This window comes from Bacillus rossius, chromosome 3 (assembly GCF_032445375.1).
Source record: "Bacillus rossius redtenbacheri isolate Brsri chromosome 3, Brsri_v3, whole genome shotgun sequence".
Classification (NCBI taxonomy): Eukaryota; Metazoa; Arthropoda; class Insecta; order Phasmatodea; family Bacillidae; genus Bacillus; species Bacillus rossius.
The window spans coordinates 48,799,420-48,813,716 of NC_086332.1; the positions used below are offsets into that span (position 1 = coordinate 48,799,420).

Below are 14,297 nucleotides of genomic sequence, written 5' to 3' on the forward strand. Positions count from 1 at the left end.
TTTCTCGTCAGTCGTTGTGGTATGCAGTATGGTTCGAGAAAACTATCACTGACTACCGTAAATGTGGGCAGCACGGGACTTTCGTCGGCTCAGACGTGCTAGTTGTGAACTTAGAGCACATCTTCGCTCGTGAAAGTAGCTTTATCGGTGTGCACGGTTAAGAAATTTCACCTAAATTTTACGAAGAACGCTGATGATAAATTATCCAGGGATCTTGATAAATTTACGGCTATCTACTTGTGTTGAGTTCGCTCATTTTGAACATTAATCAACAAAAATTATCTTATTTTATTAACAAAACATTGAAAACACTTATTGAGTCTACTCTGAAACCTTCTTTTTTTCTTCCGCATATGTTTTACCTTGTTTACACATAACACAGAACTCGGAAGTCGGAAACCGACGTATTTATACGAAGATACAGTTATCCGAGATTACGAAGAACTCCTCGTTTATTTGAGGTGAATTCTTCGTTGAAAAGTCCGTAAATTTACTGTAATTGCTAAGAGTGTACAGTCACTTGGGAAGTGAGCTTAACAAAACAGAGGCCTTGCTGCATGTACTATTGTGCAAACTTGGCGCGATGTTCTAATGTTTTGCATTTCTAATTTTTAACTTGTTGCACCATCGTCCTGACATATCGTAAGTTTTGCGTATTGCCTACGTGACAGGCAATTAAAATGCAGTTTTTAAAACTTATGTATTTTCCCCTCGAAAACTGCTTACCAGAAAGTGTTTCTATAATGACTTTTTTATTCGTTTCGACGCAGGCCTATTGGCAGCCTGTGTGCAGCATGAAGTAAAGCCTTATTCTTAAACTTGCATTCATTTTTCACGAGATTAATTTTCATACAATGAGTTTTGGTCTAAAATAGTGAGGGGTAAAATGTGATTTCTACCCCCACACCCAGGTCAAAGCAGACAGACTCCTGTTGTTCTGACATGCCTGATTGCAAGTAGTTTATCATATTTAGTGTAATGAAATATTTTATTTTATGGTTAGTTTTTAAGGATGAAAACTACCTAAATAAACACTAAAAAATTATGATATAAATAATTTTTCTCATCTGCTGGGCCTTGTTCGGAAACATTCTGAATCCTACTCCATAACCTTGATTCCTCCGCCATTCACGTCATACAAATGCTTACGCCATTGGCAGAGCTATGGAAACCAGTTGTTATAATATTGCTCCTTAGTAGGTGTATTTAGTTCATATGGGGACACCGGGTCCTGGGTCGGGAGCCGGGAAGCCATGGCGGCCATTTTGTATTGGGCCACTTCCGTCGGCCATCTTGGATTACGTCACTTCCGGTGGCCGTCTTGGATTTTACCTTGGACCCCTGTCTTAGAACTGGTGACTCTGTGACCTTATTTAGAAATAAAATTGATTTTCACATGGCATTTATCAGTGAATTCTTTGGTAATAATCCACCATAGTCAGATTATTTCTACATGTGACTGGTTATGTGCTGAGAATTTAGGTTAGTTTAAATAAATGATAATAACGAAGACACTTGATTAAAATCCACTATTTTGTTATATATAATAAATGCTAGCATCTTACTTGGATAACACAAATTTGGTTTTCTTTCCCCTTGAGACCTATCGAATCCCTCCTTCTCTTGCGGACACAAGTATACATCCTGCATGCTACATAATAACATAGCTTTATAAGCCGCATGAATACATCCATCATACTATGAAACGAAGTGAGTTGAGTATCAAAATATATAGGCTATAGGGATTACATTTGTAGTCGGTTGGAGAAAATTGGCTACATTTGTTTTTGAATTGACTACATTTGTAACCATATGGGGCGTAACTAATATTATGTACTTTAAATAAAGTTTACTTCATTAAAAATAAATCATTAAATACTTTAAGTCAGCATGTTGCGAAATAATCTAGCGAGAAGCGGAACTACTTGATCGCGTACTATTTAAATTCGGAATTAATTCTCGCTGAATTTTTATTTTAATTTTCTATGTAGGTCTAATATTTCCATATAAACTTTCAGGTTTCTTCTGATATTTGTCGCATAAACTAATATGGGTTCTGGACCGATGCTATTGTCATAAAAAGGTCACTGGTGTAGTTATTGTGGCAGGGGTTTTACTTTGAGAAAGAATGATCATGCCAAAAACCTACTACATAACATTTTAAGTTGTGATCGGTGTGACAGGTATTTTGCTCTAAGAGAGAGCTTAAAAAGACATTGCAACACTTGTAAAGTCATGCTCACTGATGAATGTTATTCCTTGCCATGAATGTTCGTAGCTCTTCTGATCTCGACAATGAACTTGAAATTAAGGATGTTGAAGGTTTAAGGAAGACCGAAGACGGTGGAAGTATCATTATTGTGAAAAGTGAGAATATGTTTCAGCCCATTTCTCCAGAGCCTTCAAACTTTGAAAATGGATGGACACTTATAAAGGATACTTCAAAGAAGAAGCTTCGATGCCTAAGATTACGAAATATAACAGTAATCTGGATGAGTATATTGATCATGATGATGGCTGTGCCGATGATAGCTGAGAAGATGATGAGGATAATGACTATGCAGCTGGTGTTAAAATCAAAGAATCTTGTGATTTTCAGAATAATGGCAACATAAGAGATATTATATGTGTCTTGGGATGGTCTAAATGATTTGGTGGCCAGGGTGATACATTTAATTGTTTCTTTTTACACGCTTTATATTAGCTTCACCTGTATGTTTGTATGTTTGTAACCGACTCCTGGCCATGAGTGCTAAATTGCTAAGTTCACAAGACTGTGCAGCGAACAGAAACCTATATCTCATTGAATCTAATATTCTACACTGTAGTCAAGAGTGCGTACTTTAAGGTGAGATAAGTCTCTATAGTGTACAAAATTCTGTTCTCATTTTAAACCACTTTAAACTTGGCGATTTTTACAGCCATGAGTGCTAAATTGCCAAGTTCACACGACTGTGCAGCGAACAGAAACCTTTATCTTATGGAGCCTAATGATATATTTTGTTCTCCAGACGCGTTTTAATTTAAAAATTAAATTAGTAGTTACCTCTAGCTACATACGTCCTTATCGCACTGAAGCCCTGTGTTATTTTCTTTCGTTTTTATCGCGCGGTACCATAATTATGGCATGCGTTTGAAAACGAATCTGAGATTCGAATCTAACTTCACCGCAGTGTCTCTCTCGTGAAGAGCGGGCACACTGTACAAATGCGAATCGGCATTTTTGTGAAGAGCGGGCACATATAATATTGTACAAATGTGAATCGGCATTTTTGTTTCTAGCATAATATTCTCGTGCACAATAATTAAGGCTGCATGCGTTTTTTTCTTTCATTAAAAAATTTAGGGGGGGGGGATATTTACACAAACATTTAAAATATTTGCTTCCATGCAGCTTTTTAAACATTAATACGCGAACGTGTTCCTGCTTATAATAGAGAAATGTAAATATATACGCAAACATTAAAATATCTGCTTCCATGCAGCTTTTAAATACGAATACACAAACATGTTCTTACTTAGAAGAGATACTTATCTACTTGTGGGTTAGGACTCTGAAAAATTTGTGGTTCCTGTGACGACTATGAAGTAGTAAATAATTAAATTTGATGGAATAAAAAGTTATTAAGTATTATTACTATAACCATCACATCCTCAACGCTGAGACTTTGTTGTATATAGTTTCCGTTTTTTGATGTATAGTTTCCGTTTTTTGATGTATAGTTTCCGTTTTTTGTATATCTTTTCCGTTTTTGTATATAGTCTCTGTTTAGGTTATATCGTTTTTTCCCTTTTTTTTGAGGATTTTATGCCGTGAAAAGTCTGGCTTTATTTCAATAAATATGATTTTACCTACAGATTGTTTATTATTTCAACATAACACCTGCATTCCTATTAAAAATTGTCTCTGAGAGATGAAAATATATACGCAAACATTAAAATATCTGCTTCCATGCAGCTTTTTAACATGAGTACACAAACATGTTACTGCTTAGAAGATACGTCAATAAAAATATTGTTTGAGAGTGAGGACTCTGAAAATTTTCTGGTCCTGAACGGTGTAGTATTGAGTAAATAAATTAAATTAACTAAATATATTTTTAAATTATCATTACTATAATCATCGCATCCGCAACGATGAGACGATTCTTTTGATATGTGATAACATATATCACAGACTATATATATAAACATCATAAATGATTATGTCTTTAAGAAAAAATAGTGGCCTTAAACAAAATGACTGTGGATTTTTTAAAAATTGTTTGTCTATAAGGCTCATAACATTTCTGTTGGGAAATATAAACACACCCCTTCATACATTGTATGTCTTTAAGAATAATTTGTGGTCACAACAACAAAATGACTGGGTTTTGTGATTTATTTTAACAAATTTGTGAAATTTTTGGCCTATTAGGAGCATAACAACACTGGTAGGATATATAAACTCGGCCTTACATACACTAACATTAGTAACCTACTCCCGATGACGATATCCATCAGATGAAATCAAGATGGCGGTCTCCACTAAACAAGATGGCCGCCTCCAGCAGACTATAATGGTATAATTTTTTATTTTGATGATACATTTATTTTTAAGATATCGAAGTAGCGAAAATTGAAATGAGTAGGAGTGGGGGGGCTCGATGATGTCATCGTAACGAAATGTTCAACGCACAGGAGCGAGGAGCTCGATAACGAAGTCATCAAGTTTTTAAATTAAAATTTTATCAATATTTTTTTAATTGTTAATTTTTTTGATTTTCTAAGTTAATATTTGAGGATTTTCAAGATGGTGGAAATGACATCACAACTCGGTGGAATGTTCTAGAAAACAAAATGGTGGAATTTTCTAGATAACAAAATGGCGGAATCAAAGATGGCCGCCGGAAGTGGCCCAATACAAAATGGCCGCCATGGTTCCCCGGCTCCCGAACCAGGACCCGGTGTCCCCATATGAACTAAATACACCTACTCTCCTTATCGTTAAAGTACACTGATTACTTTTTAAGAATGTTTTTTTCCCAAACTTTTTAGTACGATTATAATAAAAATCTGGATACAGTTGAGTTTATAACCATCTTCTATTATTTATTCATATTTTTCCCCATATGACTTTTATAGTCGACCTAATCTGTGCTGCTGTAGTTGTTTGAAGACACACGATACTTTCAGCATTTTTGAGAACTTTTATTTTACGGCAAACAGTGCGAAATGAAATTCGCAATGGCGCAGTACCATGTTAGTGTGTTACGCACACGTTCGCGGCTTACGTTTGCTGATCATTACTCGGCGCAGCTCAAGCATGTATTCCTGAATTCTGCTTAAACACGCAGTTTTGTTGTGAACTAGTACGTAACAGCATACATAAGTAAACTTCTTAATTTGTGTCAACTGAATTTTTCCACTATTGCGTCAATTTCATCGGGCGAGTTTAGGCATAGTTACTCACGGCGAAGTCAGTCATTGAAAACACAATCGCTTATCACGGCGACCGTTATTATAAAAACAATATATTGTTGTACTTAATTTTAAAAAATAATAATAAGAAAACAATTTGATTCAAGAATAAAAATAGCAACATTAAAAATATCAAAAGTCTCACGCAAGCGAATTAGAGTTACTCGTCATGTTTTATAGTGTCGCTGAGCTGGTAAAAACACACGCAATAGATTTTTCTTGGAAGATTATAATTATTGAGACTTAAATTACTCTTGGTTACCCAGTTAACACGGACCAGAAATTATTAGTTCCCCCCCCCCCCCCCCCCAATCATGTAGTATAGTTAACAACACGGTTGAATGCCATACTCAAAATTTTCTTTCGGACGATGTTTCTTTCCGCATTCCGTCTCATTCAAAAACCGACGTTGCTACATAGCCTATGCATCAGAGACGTCGGAACTCAGAGGTCGCGTGTTCAAGTGCACCCCAAGGAGGTTGGAAACAGACATGTATACTGTATACAAAATTCTGCAAATTGCATAAATATCCACCGATGCTGCCATGACGTAGGTATTGAATAACTCCAGCTTACTGTATTCATGTTCAGAAAATTTTCGGTTCAAATTTCAGTTTCTGTGAGTTTTTACAAAAAAGTATTGCAGTTAAATTTACTGCTTGAAACACTTATAAGCTTTCGGGCAGGAATTGAATCTGCTCTTTGAACTTCACGTATTTTATTTTGATTTTCGTAAATTTTCCTACGACTATGCACTTAATGTCTCTGGTCCAGTTGGAATTCCCTTATCCTGAAATTGGGCAAAAATTAAAGAGCGCGTGTAACTCATCACGTGATAGTGAAACTTCTTTGGCAGTTCAAACCTGGACTCGTAAATAAATCGTAAAAGGTAAACCGGCAGAGTGAGAAAGAGAGAAAGAATACAATTTTCTAAATAAACACGAATTAACAAATATTACATCAAAATAACTGCTCAGGATATTAAATAAAAAGTGTTACACAGTTAAAACAATACTCATAACATTTTAACAATACTGATCTACATAAGTAATTAACACAATACCGACTTGAAATAATACAATTTTCTTGCGAATATAGCCCGTGGCGCGGTGCACAACAATATGCTCAAACCCAGTTGTGTTGCTCTCTGCCCAAATACTTTATTAAATGCCAGCGGGTCCTTACCGCCTCGATCGGAAACGTTGCATTAAAATTGCCTTGAAATGTTACTACCATCGCTCCCAAAGGAGCTTCATATTTATAAATGTATTTTTTAAAATGAATATTTTTAAGTGTGTAAGATTGCTTAAGTGAACAACGTCACACCTTATTGAATACAAATGCTTAGCCGTTAGGTGGAGTGGTCTGGGCTCCTGGGTCCAGGGCTGGAAGCTGTGGTCGCAAAAGGCGACGGTAAACCTCCGTGTTGCAGGGAGGCGGGCGAGCAGGCGCGCCACGAGGGCCCGTGCGATGTGCAGGAGGCTGCGGGAGGAACGCACTACCCGTGAGTAGCTCCAGTCCAGCGTGCTACTCGCGCTCGGTTTCATCACACTCTTTCACGGCAGAATACCACGTTAGCGTGCTCGTCGTCTTGGATTTATTTGTAACATTTTCACCTATAGTGAGTCACTGTTTGAATGTGAAGAACAGTTTTTTTTTAAATTAAGTGCGGATTTAGGCTTTCCTTAATACAGTTTTGGCTTTTTTAATAGTTTAAATAATTCTCTTTCGTGGTGTAATTAGTTGAAGGCTGATTGGGAGGGGATGCAGAAAGACACTCGCGCACCCTGCAACGATTGGGGGTGCGTGGGCATGTCAGTTGTGATATCCTGCATAGATATGTATACACTCTACTATAGTATAATATACATACACACACTCGTATCTAGTCGCACTCAGGGCAGACTTTGGATTTCAGAGCTGTGTGCAGTTCGGGTGTGAACGTCCACTTTACAAACCACGTCCTTACTCGGGTGTCCGACCCTCGGCGAGAAGAGAGAGCGCCGCTCATGACGCGCGTGCAATCTTTGGTGGGCAGGGCGGCTCCATGTCCCCGCGCGTGTTTTTCAGTTTTGTTTACATTATATTGGAAAAGGAAAATTACAACCAATTTAGTATGTAAATTAAAGTGCTGGTAAATACAAATTTAAATTCACGATTACGTACTAGAAAAACTTTAAAATATATTATTGCCATGTTTAATTACGCGACTTCACCAGAATTTGATCGTAAGCAATCATAAAACTGACCCGAAGATAATCTATCAGGAACAAATATCAGTATTTATTTAGATACTCATAAATTAGAAAAAATCATCGTCGAAATTAAAATTCCAGGGTGGCTGATAATTTTGTTCGAAATGGGCACTGTGGTCCAATTTTCCAGGGGGGGGGGGGAGGGGGCGTCTTCATTAAAGTACAAAGCCCAGGGCCACGCAAAGTCTACGACCACCGCTGTTGGTAGGTACGCATAACTCATGAGCAACCACCGCTGTTGGTAGGTACGCATAACTCATGAGCACCGACACTGTCTGTCTGAATGTGTGTGATGTAAAATCCTAAATTAAATAATTTAACATATTTATTTTGTTCTTCTCCGTAATAATATATCTGCTAAGAGAAATGTACACTGCGAGAGGGACAGGAATCTACGTGTTCCGTATTTACTTACGTCACGCACGCGGACACTGGAAGCAAAATGGAGCATTGTCCCCAGTCTGTTCTGACAACCAAGTGAGGCTTTATCTCGGGAAGTTCTTGAAGGTTATAATAAGAAGCAATGGGATTAATTGAAGTCGTTATTTGAGGTCAACAGCTGCAACACAACCCCGGACCTTCGCGCTCAAACAAAGAAGTGACCTATCCAAAACAATTGTGGGCTGGGGAGAGGGAGGCGGCTGTCAGCGACACTGAGTTATGGTTGGGCTCACGAAGTTTGACACGTGGCTCTCGTACTTGATGGCTTCTGTGTGACGTCGGCGTCACTTGTCGCGGCACTCAGGGCCGTACACGTGCGTCGTGCATGCACTCAACTCTGGTGCGGCCTGGCTGTTGCGTGTGTGTCGCTGGGTGTGACGGCGCTGTACTTCGGCTCTGGTGTCTCCGCGTAGCTACGCATGTGTACATGTTGTACCAATAGAGCGAGGTGGACACTTGGCACGTATTACAGAGGACTCGGATCGAACCCCGGCCCGCTATACTGATTTGGGTTTCCCACCAGATATAGCCAATGTTGAAATGCCCCCTCCCGCCTTGCCATAAGCCATCGCCTGTTAGTTCCCAGTTTCCTTTCATTGTGTCTTTATGATTACTCGTCTATTAGCGACGTTATTGTTAAATTGGCACTGTGGTCCAAATGTTGCAGAAACTGTAAAGACGCGCAAGGGTTTAAAGTGCAGATGTCTGCAAATTGAGCTCCAAATTAGCTCGATTTCTATAATTATAAATTATTTGCTTATCGGCCAGATTACGTTATCGGTATTTTGAGATAAGCCGGGATCATAGATGTCTGCGCAAATGATAATCGTATCAACAAGATAAACAAAACAGTGAATTAACGTTAATGAACTCAGCAAAGCCGAAGAATGAATACTTGTAGTAGCAGCAGAGAGTTCGAGAGCCGGGAGTTCGTATACCGGAACACGCAGCGTCGTCGAGAGAAAGCGAAGGCCCGGAGGCGAATTATTTTGTCGGGCCCCTTCACCATTATTTTAATGTACAACTTTTCAAACCCCACTATTTAAAAAATCTAAAGACTGTAAACATTACCGTGGCCATAACTGTAAACATGATCTGCGGGTATCGCATAACTTTTGAGGTTTCCTGTGAATTTTATTAACAAGATACTTGTAATCTTCGTTCTATCAAGGCAAACACAAACTTTAAAAAATTTCGAAACGCAACCGCGGTGCCCGGGCCACGACCGACCCCCCCCCCTTCCCCCCCCAAAGTCAAGATGGTTCTGAGGTTAAGCAGTTAGTATACCGTATACACATTCATGCATAGGTGAATACACAGTTCTATATGTTCTGTATGTCCATGAAATTTTTCCGGAACCTTGCTTAAAAGCTCTAGGAGTAGTAGAGGGTGTTTATAGAGGCTTTTTCGGGATTGTAGAGTGTGTAAGAATTCTGGAGACGTCTCGTGTCATTATGAAACAAGTCACTCAGGCCGTGTTGGGTGTTACCAGGTAGAAAACATTCCTAGTGTTTTCGAAAATGCCGCCTATCAAAGTATCGGCGTTGCAGCTGGACAGATAATATGATCTGCTGAAAGATTTTGCTTATCCATTCTTCGTAGGTTTCATGAATTGTAGCATTTTCTTATGTGTACAAGTTGCAATAATCACCGCGGAATCATCCTGCCTCGGCAAGCATAGTGACGTCACGGCTGACATCACCGTGGCTTTGCCTGTGCTCACGGCACCCAGTGATGGGTACGACTCATCAACATCAGTAGTTGTAACGCAAATTAATAAACATCCCAGGAGAAACAAATTGTTAAATAATCTCGCTCGCACAATTTTGTGTCCATAATACATTATCAAATACTTTTAGCAGTTTAATTTTCACCAGCGAGTAGAAATAATGTATGGGGCCCGCCTAGTAAGGAGTTTGATTGTGTTAGTGATGCGAGATGATAAGTGCGACGCTCGCTGGTCCTTCTATTACGGTATCTCCTCTAAGCGCAAGGCTGATGACGGCGCTCTGTCATCTCGTGCATAGTGCAACTATGAGCTTTGAGCGGTGACCTTAACATTACATGGCAGAGAAATGAGGATGAAATTGCAATGCAAATCTCTTGAGTGCTTTCAAGAACTTTACCGGGTGTTTCACGTCTAAAAAATATTCTTAAAACATGCGTTTTAGCATGTTCTAAAAATGCAGTCTAAAAACAAAACACGGAAACAAAACTACTCATCCGCCCTCCGCGCATTCTTAAATGCTTTTCGTGAACAGGCACCACTCTGATATCTGAAACTGTTTTCTAATAGCTTGGCACGCGGACCTGATGTTGGGTGGCTAAACTAAGCCATATGCCTAACAGATGCCAGTTCATCTCTCTGGAACGTTGAGGAAACTACTCGGCAATCTCTGTAGGTACTGCATTCAAATTCATGCTGAGTTAAGCTCAAGTGGCGAGGGTCGTGGGTTCGACCCCAGCTCCTAGAATGGCTCAAGTTATCACCGCCGAGTGTGTAACAAAACAGTTCATCGCAGTACAGAAACCTACAAGCCTTTGTTTGTAACCGTGTGACGTGGAAGCAGCCGTGTATTTATGTACACGAGGCTGAGTCACACGCGAGTGTCACGCCCACGCGAGCGGTTGTGTTTCGTCCCGGATGTGAAACAGATGTATTGCACAATGGCGTTCCCTATCACATTCTGGAAACCCATCACAGAGCGATCTGCGATAGGATTCCGGTGATTGTCGCAATGTTTGTAACTGTATTTTGTGGGTCCGCACTCTTGTTAAAATGTAGGTTTATAATTTGGCGCAATTTGAGAACTATCAATTACACTTTTAATTATAACTCTTACAGAAAATGCGTAATAAAGTTTTATAACCTAATTCAAAACGCATGTTTTTTGACAGTTGTATTGGCAAACAGGCAATTCAGTGTAGGGCTCACAAATTCTGAAATTCAGTTCTGCGCATCTAGACGTGCTGTGCACCCTATAAAAAAAGGGCTACACTCGCTGCCCTCCAAGGCGACACGGGGTCGCTTCCCGGCGGGGCTAAAGCTAAACCCGGATCTCTCGCAGACTGATACAAGTGGCGGGGAGCCGTGAGCCCGGCGAGTTTTCTCAGGGTCCTCTCGTTTCCTCCACAAGTTCATTCCGACGCTGCCTCTCACGATGCATGTCGCAGAGACTTCAAACATTTAGTTCGTTCATTCACTTCAATCATTCTACTATGTATTGTCGTGGTGAGCAGTATACGCATACTACACTCTGTTCAAGATTAGGCGTAGCTTTTTGGACAGGTGCTGTAGCGAACAACCAGACATTGACAGCTGAATACTGTGACGTAATGAAAAACAAACCCATATTCATATAGCCTCTCATGTACAGTCAGAGATGCAAATCTGTAGAATTTGCAAGGAAAACTTTTGTGAAAATTCGCCATGAAAAAAGGAGGGGGGGGGGGACTGTTCAGGAGTTTTTCACGTGGGTTTTAACTGAAACAAGTCATTTCTTGATATGGGGGTTGTGTGTTGTATACTGCCCATATTTTGGTTTATGTGCATTCAATAAGCAGAAAACATCAAAATATACAGACAATTTTCCACAAAACATAGTTCTGATGTTTAGATTAATCAACCCCATTTCACAGTCACAATTTTACAAGGGCAAGGAGGCTCCCACATTGAGGGGCTTCTTAATTCCGGGGGGTGGGGCGGGGGGGGGGGGGGAGGGGTTGTACACCCATGTGTACAGCTGTCAGAGTCGGACTGCTCCTTGCAGGATGAGTGTGTAAAGCTGTAGACTACCCGGTACTTGATGTAGCTCCCTTGAGATTGCACCTGGTCCTCAGAAGGACGTGGTACGTGGCCAGCTACGTGTCGCTGCTGCTGCGGCTGGTTGCCACCGCCTACTACGCCTGGCTGAGGAACCAGAGGCTCCTGCTGGACGGCTTCAGGCGGCAGCTGGTGCCTGCCATCTCCTCCCTCTCAGGTCAGTGCCTGCTCGCTCACCCACAATGATTGTGATTCCTCGCCCTCGACTGCTGAAGCACTTGTTGCAAAGGTAGCCAGGGACGTCCAGAAAGGGGCTCTGGCCCAAGGAGAAGCTCCTGATTGAATATCGAGATTTTGTTTTAATGCTTGGCTCACCTTGATAGGAAGAAAATTACAAGTCTATTGCTAATAGAATTCATAGGAAACCTTACAAGTAATGCTATATGCTCAGATCACGTGTTCAGTTATGTCCGCATAACGTTTACATTCTTTAGATTTTTTTTTTAAACTATGTGTTTGAAAAATGTTATGTTAAATAATGAGAGTAATATTTTGCCACCCAAATATGATGGTTACACTCTTTACACCAGAAATACAACTTATATTTGTATGGGCTAACGTATTATATTTCTGAGTAATTTATTTTTCTTAAAATTAAATTTATCATTATTGATTTGGCACAAACATATACCTTTTGAAAGCTCTATTTGTCAAAAAGATTAATTACACATAGTATCAATGGTAAGTGATTTCTCAGACCCATTGAAATTTGGGATCAATGTTATCATTCAGTTTCAGTTCTCAGCAGGGTCTTTGAGAGAAACTAAGGACCCAGGGGCAAATAATTTGGTCAGGCCCCTTTCCTAGAACTTAATGTACAACTTTACAAGATCCACAATTCAAAAAAAAATCTAAAATCACTAGTGATGGTTCGAATCCAATTTTTCTCGAATCCGAATTTCGAATCCGAATCCCAAACAGTACCTCGAATCCACCCCTCGAATCCGAATCCAGTTCTCAAGGGTTAATTATAAAATAATTTATAAGTTAAGAGAAAAAATTAAACATTATGCAGAATTATTTAACCCTTTAAATTTTTATTTAAAAAAAAAAAACAAGGATTTTAACACGGTCTGGATCAAGACGATTCCGTTTTTGGTCACATATGTTTCCTGCAGTGCTGAACAAATGTTCAGAGAACACTGTCGCAGGTGGTGAACACAAATATTTTTTGGACAGTTTGTGTAGCCTGGGTGAACACGCAGACTGAGTTTTCCAATATTCGAGAATGTTTATTTCTGGATTAACTGTAGGATCAGGTAAGAATCTGGTCACTTCATCAATTGCTGTAGAATACGACTTGGTGGATTTAAGGCATTCAGGCATTATCTGTGAGTACAGTGATTCATGTATCCACGGAAATCGGAAAACGAAATTCAACATCCGACGGAACAATATTTTGTAGTTACCAACTTGACATTTGTTTAAAGTCCCAAATGAAGGTAAACGCTTTCCTGAAATATTTAATGGAAACTGAATGGCGCCATCTTGGCTTCAATGGTTTTAGGCCATAAGAAATATTGTCGTGCGTCTTTTAAAATTAAGCCTCACTAAAGCATAGTGATTAATATGCCCGAAGTTAAAAGTGACGGGGTGTTTTCTCTAGTTTACCCATTTAATTTTTTTATATTAATATTAGTTATTTTTTATGTTGCTCAAAATGATTGGCTAAAAAATTCATTGGTTGGCCATCATGGAATTCTCAGATAATACATATTTTAACGTTGGTAGTCTACACAAACCAAACTTGGTCCTAAAAAAATTCATAAGTAGAACATGTATCAGAATATTTAAAATTGAATTGCGATTAAAATAATAATTGTATAATGTATTAATTTTTGCCATTCATTATTTCATTGTTATTACTACATATGTGACCGTAACTTGTGATGAAAGTCGGCATTATTGTTGTATTACTAAGTAACAGATTTCTCGGTAAAGTTATTAAAAAAAAAAAACAAGATTCATATTTAGTCTAGATCCTAAATGTGCTTTATTGTATTTTTTAGCATATTCTGAGAATACATATGTGATTTATGCCTTATTTAATGCCAATGTAGCGACAATGCATCCATGTTCATGAATATAAAGTAAGTTTCTCAAATCAGTACATGCTTCATAATTTTTTTTATATATATATAATAACGAATTAAAAGTACAAAACAGTAGAACCTCGTTAATCCGTGATGCGCTAATTCGGGAATCGAATAATCCGGGACGATTTAAAAGAGAAGAAAAAAAAGAGAAGTAAAAATTGTCAGCGCTTAAAATTAACGTCAGGCGGGCCGGCGGCCGGCAAACACTACAAGCCATCGCGT

General features: G+C 39.0%; 1 protein-coding gene across 6 annotated transcripts in view; it reads left to right on the forward strand.

Annotated features, from left to right (window-relative positions):
• The window catches only part of LOC134530640 (protein SERAC1), a 60,985-nt gene that overhangs the window by 10,593 nt on the left and 36,095 nt on the right, over positions 1-14,297 (forward strand). For 3 of the 6 annotated variants that reach the window (XM_063365660.1, XM_063365662.1, XM_063365663.1), the window contains exons 2-3: positions 6,893-6,964; positions 11,997-12,136. In XM_063365660.1, the coding sequence (XP_063221730.1) occupies positions 6,893-6,964; positions 11,997-12,136 (212 nt within the window). The remainder of the gene's footprint in view (positions 1-6,892; positions 6,965-11,996; positions 12,137-14,297) is intronic. The other 3 variants (XM_063365664.1, XM_063365665.1, XM_063365661.1) reach the window with 2 other exon arrangements.